Genomic DNA, 17,639 nt, shown 5'->3' with positions numbered 1-17,639 from the left:
CACTATAACCTCAAATGCCTGGGCTCAAGCAATTCTCCCACCTCAGCCTCCCAAGTAACTGGGACTATAGGCATGCACCACTGTGCCTTACTATTTTGTTTTTGTTTTTTGTAAAGATGGGGGTCTCACTATGTTGCCCAGGCTGGTCTTGAACTCCTGGACTCAAGCAATCCTCCCACCTCGACCTCCCAAAGTGCTGGGATTACAGGTGTGAGTCACCATGCCTGGCCTTCAGATGCTAGCATTTTTTTTTTTTTGAGACAGAGTCTCACTCTCTTGCTCAGGCTGGAGTGCAGTGGCACAATCTGGGCTCACTGCAACCTCTGCCTCTCAAGTTCAAGTGTTTCTCATGCCTCAGCCTCCTGAGTAGCTGGGACTACAGGTGTGTGCCACCACACTCGGCTAATTTTCATATTTTTATTAGAGACAGGGTTTCACCATGTTGGCCAGGCTGGTCTCGAACTCCTGACCTCGGGTGATCCGCCCACCTCGGCCTCCCAAAGTGCTGGGATTACAGGTGCGAGCCACCAGGCCTGGTCTGGATGCTAGAAATTTTTATGTCTTGATCTGGGTGGTGGTTACAGAGGTGGACACATACGTAAAAATTCACTGGGTTATCCTCATGTTTTATGGCCTTTTCAGTATATGTGTTGAAGTTTCAAAAAAATTTTCAAATACGCATAGCTATTAAATTTCTTTCCAAATCCACTCCACCAGAGGCCCACATCCCAGCCTCTGGGAAATCCTTAAGCCACTTTGTCCTCATCATTGAGCTCCGTGCTCATACAGCTGCTGCTCCCCCATGTGTCATTTTACCACTTGGAATTATGAGCCCTTGAGAATTCTGCCTTCCTTTCCTGCTTGCCTTAGCCCCACTTCTGTGTCTAACACAGCTACGCTCATTCACTTACGCATTGTCCATGGCTGCTTTCATGCTACAAGAGTGGACTTGGGTCACTGCGACTGTATGGCTGAATGGCTCACAAAGCCTAAAATACTTACTATCTGGCTGTATCCGAAAAAGAGTGCTGGCCCCTGCCAGGTAAGCAGGCATGCCTAAACAATATATTGTTTACTTGTGTCTTTTTTTTTTTTTTTTTTTTTGAGATGAAGTTTCGCTCTTGTTGCCCGGGCTGGAGTGCAGTGGTGCCAACTGCAACCTCCACCTCCCAGGTTCAAGCAATTCTCCTGCCTCAGCCTTCCGAGTAGCTGGGATTACAGGTGCACACCACCATGCATGGCTAATTTTTTGTATTTTTTTTTTAGAGATGGGGTTTCACAATGTTGACCAGGCTGGTCTTGAACTCCTGACCTCAGGTAATCCACCCACCTTGGCCTCCCAAATTGCTGGGATTACAGGCATGAGCCACTGCATCTGGCCCTTGTAATTTGTTTTTAAGCTTAATGGAAAAAATGATATCATGCTGGCATACAGTATGTTCCTAAGACCCATCCACATGAGGTGTAGCTGTGGTTCATTTGCTCTCTGCAGTGTAATGCCTGTTGGTGTGAACACACCACAGTGTAGTCATTCTCCTGTCGATGGACATTTCAGTTCTCTCCAGATGTGTTGGTGCTGTTCAGTCCATTTACTTGCTCATGATGATGAGCAGTGCTCTTATGGACATGCTTACGCATCTGTAGAGATATCTCTGGGAGCAGGATGGTTGCACCTTAGATTATGTTTTTTCAGCTTCTTAAGATAGCATCATATCTCTGGTACAACCCATTATTTTCCAATAATTTTCCAATATTTTACACCCCACCAGCAATGTGTAAGAATTCCTTATGATCCATATCTTCATCAACACCTGGTATAGATCAGACTTTTTAGTTTTTGCCCATCCAGATGGTATAAAATGTTATCTCATTGTGGTCTTTATTTGCATTTCCTAAAACCAGCACTAACCCTGGATATTTTTTTAAATGGCTTGAGCCAAAAAATGCCATTCTCCCCTTAAGGGGCCTTGGCTTGGGTTCCGTCACTGGCAAAATAAGGGGTCCCCATGAACCAGTAATAGGAGCTTCAGTGTACCTGAACATCAAATTGTATATCCATGTATTTCCCAAATCTGCTGGAGTTGTCATTCCGGAGCGTTCTGGCATTTCCAAAAGCCTTGGAATACAAAGTGTCATTCACTGTCATTTAAGCTCACCATGCGTGTCAAATTCCTGACCCCAAATAATACACTTATTACAAAAATGGAGGAGAGAGAGCGGAAGGAGCCAGGGAGGAAAGGCATGCTTTATCTTCTAAGAAGGAATCGCTAACTACAGAGAATTTAATGCCAAACACTAGATCTGGACCCGGGGAGAAAAGGGGAACAATATCTTCTTCCTAGAATCCAGTTAGGAATATATTGGAAACGGTCTCAGAAGGGGTACATAGAACCCTAGCCCCATGCTGTTCTAGAAGGTACAGTGGACAGCCCCCATCACCAGACCCCTTTTTATACCACGTTGCTCTGCTCAAAGGGTCCACTGGGAAAATTCCTTCAACTATAAACATCTTCATTTATAGAAAGGGCCACAAAAACACAGGAGAAAATGACTTGTTCAGCAAGTCATTGAATTGCAGTAGTGGAAGGAATCATAACCAAAATAATTTTAACTCAATAATAAGAAAACTATTAATAAATAATACATTATTTTTGGTGCTTCCTAATTCTGCTGTGTGCTTTTTGTGCATCTGTTTCACTTAAACCTCACAACTTCTTAGGCTGGGTATGGTGGCTCACGCCTGTAATTACAGCACTTTGGGAGGCTGATGCAGGCAGGTCATCTGAGGTCAGGAGTTTGAGACCAGCCTGGCCAACATGGCGAAACCCCGTCTCTACTAAAAATGCAAAAATTAGCTGGGAATGATGGTACGTGCCTATAGTGCCAGCTACTTGGGAAGCTGAAGCAGGAGAATCGCTTAAACTCAGGAGGCAGAGGTTTCTGTGAGCCGAGATTGTGCCACTGTACTCCAGGCCTGGGTGACGGAGAGAGACTCCGTCTCAAAAAAAAAAAAAAACAAAAACAAAACAAAAACCAAATGTCTTAAAAGGTAGGTACTATAAGCAGACCCATTCAGCAAATGGGGAAATGGGCTTAGTTCCAGGTCACACCCTTAACTGTGACACTATCTGTGTGACCCCTTTTCTTAACAGTGACCTGCCCATTTTGACTGACCTGCCAAGACAGGATTTGTCTCACTTAGTGACCTCCCTGGAACTCCCTTCGATTGGTCCCCAGAGATCGCTTACCTCCAGCACTGGGTTGGAGAGCAGCAGTCTGTCGCGGGCTATTTGTAGTGACTGGGTCATTGGGCAGGTCACTGCAAAATACTGGAGAATTTTCTTGGAGGCCTCTGTTTTCCCTGCCCCACTCTCTCCAGAAATGAGGATGAAATGGTTATTTAGTTCAGCACACATCATTCGGTAAGCGTTGTCGGCTATAGCGTAGCTGGAGGAGGAGTGAGACGGAAACAAATTGGTTTTAATGGTACTTCCCTTGACTCTGACACCCACCAAAGAAGAAAAATGAGGTGCTCCATCTCCAGGAAGCCACATCCAGACTGTGGTACAAGGACAATGAGCTCAAACACATATCAAACCCTTTCCATAGGCGGGGCACAGTGGCTCATGCTTGTAATCCCAGCACTCTGGGAAGCTGAGGCGGGTGGATCACTTGAGGTCAGGAGTTCGAGACTAGCCTGGCCAACATCATGAAACCCCTTCTGTACTAAAAAAAGATACAAAAATTAGCCAGGTATGGTGGTGCACGCTTGTAATCCCAGCTACTCGGGAGGCTGAGGCAGGAGAATTGCTTGAACCCGGGAGGCAGAACTTGCAGTGAGCCGAGATTGCGCCATTGCACTCCAGGCTGGGCAACAGAGCAAGACTCTGTCTCAAAAACAACAACAACAACAACAACAACAAAACAAACCAACAAAAAACAAAACAAAAAAACCCAAACCCGAAAAACAAAAAAACAAAAAAAAAAAATCCTCTACCACGACCCACTGACTAATCAAATACAGAGTGTACTAGATATCAAAACTCAAATAGTAGAGGAGCTAAAAGGAAGAATTTGAGAATTTTTTTTTTTTTTTGAGATGGAGTCTCGCTCTGTCACCCAGGCCAGAGTGCAGTAGCATGATCTGAGCTCATTGCAACCTCTGCCTCCCAAGTTCAAGCGATTCTCATGCCTCAGCCTCCCAAGTAGCTGGGATTATAAGTGCGCACTACCACGCCTGGCTAATTTTTTTATTTTTAGTAGAGACGGGGTTTCACCATGTTGGTCAGGCTGGTCTGGAACTCCTGACCTCGTGATCCACCTGCCTCAGCCTCCCAAAGTGCTGGGATTACAGGTGTGAGCCACCGCGCCTGGCCTGAAAATATTTTTTAAAGTTCACCAAATTTATGTTTTTAATCCATCAACATGTTTTATAAGAATAAGCCAGCTACTAAGTTACATCTCCAAGAGACGTTCTATTAACTCTAGGTGAAAATAACAATCTTGTCTAAATACTAAATAATTCAATTCAATAAATAGAGTAAGATCTCATGTATTTTTTCCCTCAAAACCTAGAATACTAAAAATGGAGTGGCAAGAAACCAAAGAGATTAACAAACTTCAGTGATATCTTTAGGACAAGAGGTAAAACTATGAGAAGCGCTTTATCTTCAAGATCAGACACCAAAGCATGAAGGTATCCCAGGAATATAACCTGAATACGAGGCAGAGTTCCAAAGCCATTTCAGCTTTTAATACATGGTGGTGGCTGGGCATGGTGGCTCACACCTGTAATCCCAGCACTTTGGGAGGCTGAGGCAGGCAGATCTCTTGAGCCCCAGGAGTTCGAGACCAGCATGGGCAACACACTGAGACCCTGTCTCTATAAAAATTACAAAAATTAGCCAGGGTGGTGGTGTGTGCCTGTAGTCCTGGCTACTTAGGAGGCTGAAGTTGGAGGATCACCTGAGCTCTGCGAGGTGGAGGCTGCAGTGATCCATTACTGTGTCACTGCTCTCCAGTCTGGGTGACAAAGTGAGACCCTGTCTCAACATATATATGGTGGTGATGCAGAAAGGCTTATAAGTGCCTTAGAAAGTGGAATAGCTGAGTCACCAAGACAACAGAGGCAGAATCTAAATATTAGCCTAGAAGTCAAGAGGGAGAAAAACTAGAAAATTCAGCAAAGCCTGGGCAAGAAAAAATTGCTCATCTTTCCTTTTTTTTTTTTGGTAGTCATTGTTTTGAATGTTAAATAACTATTAGAACATTTGGCCAATCAGGCATAGTGACAAACAAATGGCATTATTTGGCAGAAAATATGGGTTATACGTTATTTTCAAATACAAGGGAAATTATTTAAAATGGTAAGGTTTTAAGGCCTAAAAATGTACTCAAGTTTGTGAAAACTGATATCAAAGTGGTTATATTTTCTAGCTTCTGTGAAATGGCTCTAGAAACTCTGAATTAATGTGTAACTAACCAGTAATCTCTAACTACATGCAAATTTTTATTTCAGTCCCTTTTAATTAACTTCTGAATTAAATGAGAAATCTAAACAGATTGTTTTTACAGAACCAGTTACATGTTAAGAAGGAAACATGGTGTTTGGAGACAAGAGATCTGAGTTCAGGTGAATAATTCTACCCTGTCAGCTTATAGTATTACATAAAAACAAATTCTGGCCACACTGCAGGCGAGTATGTATTTTCAAAAACTTGCATAAAACAGAATAAAATGTTATGTACTAAAAATATAATCACCATCTACAAATTATTATTACCATAGGTTATACATAGGGGAGAGGAATGAAGAAATTTGCACCTCTTAAGCTTCCACAGCCCTGGGAAGTTTCTACCAACGAGCAGTCTTCTTAGCCGCTATGACACTCAGGCACCAGTAGATGGCACTATAGCAACCCTCTTCCCGGAGAAGACATCTCTCCAGCCACACTTAAATTTCTCAGCAGTTACACAAAGGTTGCACCTCTTTTCATATTTAAGCTGAGATTCCATAGAGACCCTCTAAAGTTTTCTACTACTTTGGAATACTTACTTCACAAGAAGGCAAGGGCTTAAATGAGGTACAGAACCTAATAAACATGCATCAAGGATTTAGATGGATGGATGGATGGATGTATCGATGGATAGGTAGGTGGATGGATAGGTAAATGGATGGATGGATAGGTGGATGAATGGATGGGTGGGCGGACGGATGGATGGATGGATGAATGGATGGACAGATGCGTGGTGAGAAGGAAGGAGAGAGAGGAAGGGGAAAAAGAAAAATTCTCCTAGTGATGATCCTGTGGATGCTACTTACACATGTGGTGGCAGTTCAAAGAAATTGACCCCTTGATAAAGTTCCATCTGGCTCACAGTGTAGATTCCGAGCTCCTGGTATGGATTCACAGACACAAGGAGGGTGCCAATATATGTCTAGAGAAATGGACCAAAGCACAAGTGAGGAATTCTGGGGTGCAAAAGACTGTCACATATGATGATCCCCATGTGTTCATTCTACATGGAGGATTTAAAATGATAAATCAGGTGGGGTCTCTGCTGGGAGCTTACATGGCAGGTGTATGAGGGAGACAGCAGACAAACAGCTGAGGAATGAAGACAGCTGCAGGAAGAGATCAGTGTTAAGAAAGGTGTACATGGCCGGGCGCGGTGGTTCATGCCTGTAATCCCAGCACTTTGGGAGGCCGAGGCGGGCGGATCACAGGTCAGGAGATCGAGACCATCCTGGCTAACATGGTAAAACCCCATGTCTACTAAAAATACAAAAAATTAGCTGGGCATGATGGTGCATGACTGTAGTCCCAGTTACTCAGAAGGCGGAGGCAGGAGAATCTCTTGAACCCAGGAGGCGGAGGTTGCAGTGAGCCGAGATCAGCCACTGCACTCCAGCCCGGGTGACAGAGCGAGACTCCGACTCAAAAAACTAACTAAATAAATATATAAAAAGAAAGGTATACATAGCATAACGAGGGTACAAACAATAAAGGTAGGCCATATTAGCAGGCATGGGGAAGTCTTCTTCTTCTTCTTCTTCTTTTTTTGAGACAGAGTCTCACTTTGCTGCCTAGGCTGGAGTGCAGTGGCTCAATCTCAGCTCATTGCAACCTCTGCCTCCCAGGTTCAAGTGATTCTCCTCAGGCTCCCATAGCTGGGATTACAGGCATGCGCCACCACCCCCAGCTAATTTTGTATTTTTAGTAGAGATGCAGTTTCACCATGTTGGCCAGGCTGGTCTTGAACTCCTGACCTCAGGCGATCTGCCTGCCTCGGCCTCCCAAAGTGCTGGGATTACAGGCGTGAGCCACCGCGCCTGGCCAGGAAGACTTCTTTAAGGAGGTGACACCTGAGCAGAGCTTGAAGGATGAGGAGCCAGCTGTGAACAAAGTAGGCAGGAAGGGCATTTCAGGCTGAAGGGATACATGAGGCAGGCTAGGGGCATGAGAGGCCATTGAGGTTGAAGCCCGAGTGAGGGCAGAATGGAGACTAGCAAGAGAGGATGTCGAAGATAGAGCAGGCTCAGATCATACAGGCTCTGTGGGCTCCCACGAGGAATTGGGGTTTTATTCTAAACGCAGTGGATGGCAGAGATACCACACTCCCCTACTGAAATAAAATACCTGCCCTACAAAGATTTCATGATGAAAATGCCAAAAGCAATTGTAACAAAAGCAAAAATTGACAAATGGGATCTAATTAAACTAAAGGAGCTTCTGCATAGCAAAAGAAACTATCACCAGAGTGAACAGGCAACCTACAGAATGGGAGAAAAGTTCTACAACCTATCCACCTGACAAAGGTCTAATATCCAGTCTACAAGGAATTTAAACAAACTTACAAGAAAAAACAATCCCATTAAAAAGTGGGCAAAGGAAAATAAACAGACACTTCGCAAAAAGAAGACATACATGCAGCCAACAATCATATGAAAAAAAGCTCAACACCACCGATCATTACAGAAATGCAAATCCAAACCACAATGAGATATCATCTCACACCAGTCAGAATGGCGATTATTAAAAAGTAAAAAAATAACAGATGCTGGCAAGGCAGTGGAGAAAAAGGAAGGCTTTTACACTGTTGGTGGGAGTGTAAATTAGTTCAACCATTGTGGAAAACAGTGTGGTGATTCCTCAAAGATCTAGAGGCAGAAATACCATTTGACCCAGCAATCCCAAAGAAATATAAATCATTCTATTATAAAGATACATGTACACGTGTGTTCACTGCGGCACTATTCACAACATCAAAGACATGGAATCAACCCAAATGCCCATCAATGATAGACTGAATAAAGAAAATATAGTGCATATACACTATGGAATACTATGTAGCCATAAAAAGGAACGAGATCATGTCCTTTGCTGGGACATGGAAGTAGCTAGAAGCCATTATCCTCAGCAAACTAATGCAGGAACAGAAAAGCAAACACTGCATGTTCTTGCTAATGAGTGGGAACTAAATGATGAGGACACATGGACACATTTGTGGGGGAGGGGGGAACACCACCCACTGGGGCTTGTTCTCTGGGGGACAGAGAGCATCAGGAAGAATAGCTAATGCATGCTGGTCTTAATACCTTGGTGATGGGTTGATCTGTGCAGCAAACCACCACAGCACGTTTACCTATGTAACAAACCTGCACATCCTGCACATGTACCCCTGAAGTTAAAATAAAAGTTGAAGATACAAAAAAAGAGAAATACCTCCCTAAACTATTACATGAATGGACAACTTTAAGAGGGGAGCACGTAACCTGATTTATGGTTCTTAAAGGTCTCTCTGGCATTGAGTGAAAGTAGGAGGGGTGGGCCGGGCACAGTGGCTCACACCTGTAATCCCAGGACTCTGGGAGGCTGAGGCAGGTGGATCACCCAAGGTCAGGAGTTTCAGACCAGCCTGGCCAACATGATGAAACCCCATCTCTACTAAAAATACAAAAAAATTAGCCAGGCATGGTGGCAGATGCCTGTAATCCCAGCTACTTGGGAGGCTGAGGCAGGAGAATTGCTTGAACCCGGGTGGCGGAGGTTGCAGTGAGCCAAGATCGGGGCCACTGCACCCCAGCCTGGGTGACAGAGTGAGACTCCATATGAAAAAGAAAAAAAACAAACAAACAAGAAAACAGGATGGGTATACCTACAAACCTTCTAAAATTGGGCAAAACACTCCCGTTACTGGCACTTATATTCCTAGATTTCAACATTAAACTCTACTCATATTCAAGTTTTTCAAGTACTTACTTATATTTATAATATAACCACTAACATAAGTCTTTTGAAATACAATTATGAATAAACAAAGAGCTCCAAGCTCTTATTTAGAAAAAAAATTAATATACTCCTTGGAAAATACATCTGGTATTCTCAGATTCTCAGTGTGTAGCTGTTTCAAATACAGGACACACTAAATTATATATTAAGATTATGCTAAAATAGCTGGGTGTGGTGGTGTGTGCCTGTAATCCCAGCTACGTGGGAGGTTGAGGCAGGAGGAGTGCTTGAACCCAGGAGTTCAAGACTAGCCTGGGCAACTTAGCAAGACCCAACTAAAAAAAAAAAAAAAGATTACGCTAAAATCGTTCTCCAATCTCCAGGACAAAAATCAAACAGAGAACCAAAGCAGAGAAGTTTCACTAAAACCCCATATTACTTCAATCAGTAGAAATTCAGGGTGGAAGACAGTTTCTGAAATGTATCCGTTCAAATCAGAAACATTTAGCTTAATCGCAATGATCCTGTCATGCCATTTGTACTTCTCTGTACCACGCTATTTTTTCCTTTTCCTGTACATAAAATTAGTTTTTCTATTTCTACAATTAAGGGTGATAATTCTGAAAGTTAGGCTCTAGGATATGTACTCTAAGAAACACCTTGTTTACTTCTTCTGGTATCCTTGGTTTCAACATATAGATTAAGTCACGGGCACCATTACAAACAAAATAGCTATAAGACAATTATTTTTAAACCACTTCTGTCTAATTTACTCTTGGCAAAAGCTAATAAAATCTCAAAAAATTAAATAATTTTAATAACACCCACGACACACACAGGGACACTATGAAGTTTACCCTAGAGGAATTTACCTGAAAAACGACCCTCAAATCAGAGTGTGGTGATAAATGGGAATTTAACGAAAACTAGCTTTTGAATAAAAACTAGATGTGACAAGATCAATCTGAGAAGAGTTTGGTAAGTGCTGCATTCTCAACCCTTGACCATTCGTGGGGTGTGGTGGACAGCTCTTATTTTTGCCTGCTTGGTATCTCTGCCCCTTTCTCCCAACAGAGTCCTTTGGGGAACCCTCTTCCCCAGCTCTCTGTCTATACCATCCAGGGCTCCAACTCCACCCCTCACCTTCAGGGGCAGGCCTGGTAAGAGCCTGGCCAATCAGAATAGTCTTCATTTCTAGCCATGGGATTGGTTCAGAGACAGGCACATGACCGAAAGTGGGCCAATCAGAGCTGATCAATGTCAACTTGGGCCATTTACTAGAGCTTATCCCCAGAGTATTGGCTCGCTTCTCTGCAGCAACCCTAAGCTGATAAAATGACAGCCTGGATCTGAGGGCAACCATCTTGCTGCCATGCACTTGAGAAAGAAATGGGTACCTAAGAAAGCAGAGCAGAGATGGAGAAGGAGTCGCCAGACATTGTCTGAAACCCTAGATCTACTCCCGGGACCTACAGTTACAGACATGGACAGATTCCCTTTAGTGAATTAGGCTGCTGTAAGTTGGGTCTCTGTCACGGGCAGCCATAAACGTCTTAGCACAAAGGATCGAAGTACATCTAAGAGTGGCGCCTCAGTATCTCCCTTTAATGTCTAACCTAATAGAGTGCTATTATTCACACTCATCAAAGTCGTGAAGGCAAGAAGGGAACAACCACCCTAGAAAAACAGCTGAGAAGTGGGTCACATTACGTATATGAGGTTCTTGCTGAAACGCTTGCGGAGGTTGTCGACAAAGGCAGATTCGCTGGTGTACGCGTCCAATAGCACAAAATCCTGAACCCCGACCTTGTCCCGGGCAGTCAGCGCCCCTTCCATGTGCAGACGGATGTGTTTCCTCCTCACATCTTCTTTCTACGGGAAATAGAACATTCTTTAGCAGCTCATCTATTTGGTAATATCTATTACACGTCTAATGCATGGAAATAACAAGATGCTTAACCCTGGGATAGTAGACAGCCAGCATTAAATTATGCCGTCTTCACTTAGAGTTTACAATATGGTTGGGGATACAAGATCATAATCATAAAAAATAGGAATAGCAGCAGCTGATAGGAACCAAGTATTTACTGTTAGGTACTATTCTAAACACTTGACTTACACTGTTTCATTTGATCTTCATTCTGACCCTATGAAATACTATTATGATGCCCATTCTGCAGATGAGAAAACTGAGGCATAGGAATGTCATAAGCCATGCCCCAAATCTGCCAAAAGACGGAGCCAGAAAATGAACCTAGACAACATACCCAGACTTGCTTTCCTGACAACCATGTACTCAATAAATGTTTTTTTAAAAATTAATGTTTCCTTTATGTTGATTAGTCAAGCTTGAATTTTTTCTTTTTTTAAAATTAATTTTTCTTTATTTCAGTAAGTGTTAACTGTGTAAACTCACTTTGTAATTCTTACATGGGTGGTGAGGAGTTTGGGCCAGAAAGGGAAATTCTTGCTACAGAGGAGTATTTAAGGAAGGACAAACTTGGAGTGTTCCTCTCCAAGGATGGGCTTCAGACGTCACTGGAGAAGGTGTGGCTACAGCCCATTGGATGGCAAAGAATCTCACCAGGATACCAGGGCCAGAGCTGGTTCGGTCACTGGGCAGGCATCAGGCATGACCTTCCTGAGCACCTGCTCTGCTGGATGGGAGACCATGGAGGGGGCCAAGGAAATCAACCTTCCAGGGCTCAGGCAAGCTGCGGCCAGAGGGCAGGTGTGCGTTGGGAGAGGGAACAGGAGTAGGTATGAAGCCTGGAGTGTGTAATGTCTGCATCAGGAGGGCTGTGACAAAGTGGTCACCAGGCCCTTGGCCAGAGCTGTGAGGTCACTGAGAGACTATGTGCTCTGGGCACACAGTTAGTGTGTGTCCCCCCCCACGTACCACGCGCAGCAGAATGTACAGTCTGAAAACAAGAAAAAGCAAAACATAGCAAAGGACATCAGGAAGAGAAGCCGCCTGCCTTTGCAATGTCCCTCCAGTGCCCTCTAGTGACAAAAATGACATTGTGTTCACTTTAAGGAGAAATGCCTAAAGCGTGCAGTTTGTTATTGCCCAGCAGGTAATGAAGGGTGAATTTGGATCTGAGAGGCAATAAATTGACAACTGGTACATATGGATATGCAAAGGTCCTAGCATAGACAAATTAACCTTGCAAAAGAAAAACAAAGCTAGAATAAGACTGTGTTTAATAAGACTGCGTCTCAATTGATTTTCAGTAGAGGTCCCAAAACAATTTAGCACAGAAATGGAAAACATTTCCATCCAGTGGTGCAGGAACAACTAGATATTTATAAAGAAAAAAATTGCAGTTGTGTGTGGTGGCTCACAGCTGTGATCCCAGCACATTGGGATGCTAAGGCAGGAGGATTGCCTAAAGCCAGGAGTTGGAGACCTGCCTGGGCAACACAGGGAGATTCCCATCTCTACTTAAAAATATATAAATAGAAAAAGAAAGTAAAAATGCATTTCAGTCCCCATATTACATTACACTACACTACACACACACACACACACACACACACACACATGAACTTGAGATGCATCTTAGACTTAAATGCAAATTTAAAATCTATATAAAGCTACTGGAAGTAAACAAGGGGACCATCTTTGTAACCAGGGGAAGGCAAAGTTTTCTTAGATGAGAGCCAGGAAGAAATAATAATAAAAGACACAAAATAAGAAATCAGACTTCACCAAATATAAAGCTTCTCATTAGAAGACATTGTTAAGAAAACAGGTAAGTCACAGAACAGCAGAAAATATTCCCAAATTATACAGACGCAAAGAATTTGTATCCAGAATAAAAGACACCTACAGTCCAATAATAAAAAGACAAACCCAATGAAAATTTGGCAAAAGATGAATAGACACTTCACAAAGGAAGATAGACAAATTGGCAATACACACATAGAAAAATGGTCAACATTGTTAGTCATCAGGGAAACACAAATTAAAACCACAATGAGATACCACCACAATAGTTAAAATTAAAAACACTGACAACACCAAATACTGGTGAGGATGCGGAGCAGACAGAATTCTCTCGCACTTCTGGTAGGAATGCAAAGAGAATCACTTTGGGAAAAAGATCTGGCAGTTTCTAATGAAGTTAACCATGCCTCTATTCTTTGATCCCGCGATTCCACTCCTAAGTATTTACACAAGAGAAATGTAAACATATGTCTACAAAAAGACTTGAACATGAAGTTCAACTCATGCTCAACTTTATTCAGAACGGCCCCTAACTGGAAACAATCCAAATCCCCATCAACTGGAGAATGGCTGTGGCCCATCTGTACAATAGAAGGAGGACAGCAATAAAAGAGAAATAACGGGTACACGCAAGAGCATGGATGACTCTCACAGACATTATGCTGAGTGAAAGAGCCCAGACACAAAAGAGTCGTACTGTAGGATTCCATTGATATGGCACACTGGGACAAGCAAAACTAATCCACGGTGAAAAATCAGAACAATTGTTGCCTAGTTGAGGAGTTGTCAGGCAAAGGACATTTTTGGAGTGATGAAAACATTCCATATCATGATAGGGCTGTGGGTTACATGAGTATATCTATCGGTCAAGATAAACTGTTAAAATTGTGTGCATTTCACTATATGTAAATTTTATTTTTGAAAAAGAACCGTAAAAAATAAGTGGGGAAGAGGTAGGGATTGGCTGGAGGTATGAATATAAACGGAATGGCAGAATGTTAATTGTTAAAGCTAGGTGGTGGGTAGAGGGGGATTTATGATACTATTCTGTTTACTTTGCATAAATTTGAAGTTTTCCATAAAAAAAGTTTTAAAAAACAGAATGGCCACCAGATGTCTCCCTACACTAGCCAAATGGAGCTAGAAGAGCCTTAATCACTAGCAACCTAACATTCAAAACAATGCATTTAGAGCAAACAATATTTTAGTGATTTCAGCTGGGCGTGGTAGCTCGTGTTTGTAATCCTGGCACTTTGGGAGGCCAAGGCAGGCGGATCACTTGAGCCCAGGAGTTTGAAACCAGCCTGAGTAACATGTTGAAACTCTGTCTCTACTAAAAATACAAAAACTAGCTGGGTGTGGCGGTGCGTGCCTGTAGTCCCAGCTGCTCATGAGGCTGAAGTGGGAGGATCGCATGAACCTCAGAAGGCTGAGGCTGCAATGAGCCATGATTGCACTGCTACACTCCAGCCTAGGCAACAGAGTGAGACATTGTCTTAAAAAAAAAAAAAAAAGAAAGAAAGAAAAAAAGAAATATTTTAGTAATCCCAAATATTTCCATGCTGTACCACATATAGCATAGCATAATGATTAAGACGTCAGAACACGAGAATTTCCAAGTTCAAATCATATCTCTGTTGCTTCCTGACAGTATAATCTTGGGAGAGTCCCAAGTCTCTTGTTTCATCTCTATAAAACGGAATTATAATTGTACTTACCTCATAGGGTTGTCAGTTTCACCAGAACCATGTAAAGCACATGGAACCCTGCCAGGCACAATTTAAATTCAGTGAGTGCTTGCTTTTGTCATCATTAGTATCAATAATCACGATTATTAGAAATAGAAACATAGTAAAGCAAGTCTGCTGATTAGGAGTCAATGAGCCTCTATTAAATTGGAGGTGGGTTGGTGTCTGAAATAATGTCTGGAGCTGCACCCAGAAATATTACTGCAGTCAGGTTGCTGCAGGTGGAGGATGCGGAGATTAACCAAGTTTCTCTCTTAGCCTGGTCCTGAGGATGGGAGGGTGGGGTACTCCTGCAGTCAGCCTAGGAACTGATGTGACTTGAAGCCCAAAGAAATTTGACAAAACCTTGTAGATTAAGGAACATGACAATGATTTTTAACTTGCAAGGGTCAAAGCACACTCCATTTACTTCAGACTAGAGTTTTGTTTATTGCAATATTTCAGTTCTGACACCTCGATTCCTTTGTTGATTTCCAGTTATCTTTTAAAGGGCATGAGAAAACGAGAGTGTCCCAATAAGAGTGACATGGACCGTCAAAGGGATGAATATTGGGACATAACGGACAAGGGTAATCAAGAAGTTGGAGTGATTCAGCCTTGACCAAAAAGATGACTAAGAGACTTATAAAGAGAGCATTAAATCCAGATTAAATAAGAGGGAGGAAATTAAAGAGATCTTCAATTACACCTAAGAAAATTAAATTAAATCAAATTAAGTTACATCTAAGAAAGAACTCCATCTTTGGGGTGATAAAACTGTGGAGGATCCTAACTGTGCATAACCATGGTGCAGGGATCACAGATTCTGCCTGTTACAGGGTTCCAGCAGGTACCATGACTGAGTCAAGCTGCCAGGTGATGGGGACTGGGTTAGACTCGGGAATGAATGGCCATCTCTGGTGTGTAGCTACTGTCTGGCTCCAGCTGGTTGACATCAGGCACAAATATAGGGCCTGTGTTGCCAGAACTTCCGATTATTTAAGTCAGAAGTTTGGAATTACATACCCAGTCCTGTCGTACAATTTACCCTTGCAGGACATTATTTTGCAGCCTCTGCAGCAAGCCACTCTCTGTCTTGGATGGTTTAGACCTGTTGCTCATCTAAAAGCAAGGGATTCAAGGAAACACTCAAACCAGAACCATTATTTTGGAAGTATCATGTACTCAGTGATGATCTGATCATCTTCTACATAATCTAATGCTTGACCCAGTATGTGGAGTCGGGGTGGGGAGATGACAGGGAGGCCACAGTATGTGGAAAGGTGGTGAGATGCCATGGTAGAGGCAGAAATGCCTGCCAGCTATTGCGTGGACTTCCCCATATTTACAAACTCCCTTGCAGTTAGGTGGAGTTGCTTGACTACTTCCGGCCAACTGGCTGTAAATAGAAGTGACATTTGTGTAAGACCCTTCCAGTGTTATTAGAACTTCTTTGATACTGCAATGACTGAGAATTTCTTTTGCTGAATGGACAAGCCACAAGATCAAAACAGCCTGGATTCCTGAGCCATCACATGGAGGAGAGATGTCTTGAAGAGTCATCCCACAGTAGACTCTGTGTACATAAGAAATAAACTCCTGTTATGGGAAACTTCTGAGTTTTGGGGCTGTTTGTTATTGTAGCTGAAGACTGCTTATCCTGACTAATACACATGCGGAACAGAACTTTTCCACTGGGAGGACAGCAGTTTGAATGTGAGCCACAGTTCTCGCATGTTAAACTTGGCCAGCTGTTTTGGCTACTACCCTAAAGTTCTGGAGGAAGAGTAACGGCTATTTTTTAAGGGGAGAAGAGTGTAGATGATAAGCCTGGAAGCTGTCATTTTTGAATTTTATTTGAAATGTCAAAATCCTTTGTTCAAGGGAAATGTTATAAGAAACCTTAATATGTAAAACTGAGGAAAGCAGACCTTTCTGATTGAAGTAGGGGGTGAGAGTTTCACTGGGTTGCCCCACAGAAATATGGGAGAGGTTCTGGGGAAAGCCTAGGGCAGAGGAGAGTTTGCAAACCACTGCATAGCCCCCAAGCCTTTATTGCCCAAGCACCATCATTTTAGCACTTCCTTCACATGTATTGTCATTGTCTGTGTACTGCCAGTACTATTTTTTACTTCATCTTTTCTTTACATTTATTTTTTATATATTTATATATATCATTATTTTAATTCATATTTTTAAAATATATTTTTCCTGTAAATATATATGAAGATATTTTGAAAAGTTCTCATACACAAAACTAACAAAAGTACAACAAACTCAATATACACAGCTTCAACAATGAACGTATGCCTTCCCCTATTCCAGCTGTGTTTCACTACTCCCCCAGCACTGGATTATTTCGAGGTAAATCACAAAACATTATATCACTTTATGTATAAATATTTTAGTAGGTATCTCTAAAACATAGGAACTCTAAAACTATACATGCACTTATATACCTATATGTAATCACAACACCATTATCATAAAGAATACCATAATAATTCCTTAATACTAATTATAATACCTAATGTTCAAATTTCTCTAATTATATATATATTTTACAATTGGTTTGCTCAAATCAGGATCCAAACAAGGTCCACACATTGCATTTAGCCAATGTGTCTCTCAAGTCTCTTTTGTTCTATAGGTTCCCTCCATTTCTTTCTTGCAATTTATTCATAGAGAAAATTGGACAATCTGTCTTGTAGAATTTCCCACATTCTAGGTTTTGTTAATTGCATTCTTAAGGAGTCATTTAACATGTCTGTCTTTCTCCTGCATTTCCTGAAAACTGGTTGTTTGAATTAGAGGTCCAATCAGATACAAGATTGATTGGTTTTGGCAAAAAAAAAGACTTCATAGGCAGCATATTATACTTCCAGAAGGAGACACATGAGGGCTGGCTGTCTTTTCAGGATGTCAGTGTTTTCTGATACACACTACCCAA

At 42.2% G+C, this 17,639-nt stretch overlaps 1 protein-coding gene across 1 annotated transcript in view; it reads right to left on the bottom strand.

Annotated features, from left to right (window-relative positions):
- The window catches only part of MYO1H (myosin IH), a 59,140-nt gene extending 48,036 nt beyond the window's left edge, over positions 1–11,104 (bottom strand). The window contains exons 1-4 of the mRNA XM_004053867.5: positions 10,943–11,104; positions 6,322–6,437; positions 3,249–3,447; positions 2,036–2,116 (exon numbers count right to left, since the gene is read on the bottom strand). Coding sequence (XP_004053915.4) covers positions 2,036–2,116; positions 3,249–3,447; positions 6,322–6,437; positions 10,943–11,068 — 522 coding nt within the window. The 5' untranslated portion in view covers positions 11,069–11,104. The remainder of the gene's footprint in view (positions 1–2,035; positions 2,117–3,248; positions 3,448–6,321; positions 6,438–10,942) is intronic.
- Between the last annotated feature and the right edge of the window lie 6,535 nt (positions 11,105–17,639).

This window comes from Gorilla gorilla, chromosome 10 (assembly GCF_029281585.2).
Source record: "Gorilla gorilla gorilla isolate KB3781 chromosome 10, NHGRI_mGorGor1-v2.1_pri, whole genome shotgun sequence".
Classification (NCBI taxonomy): Eukaryota; Metazoa; Chordata; class Mammalia; order Primates; family Hominidae; genus Gorilla; species Gorilla gorilla.
The sequence above is the reverse complement of the archived record's forward strand: the minus strand, read 5'-3'. Positions and strand labels throughout refer to the sequence as shown.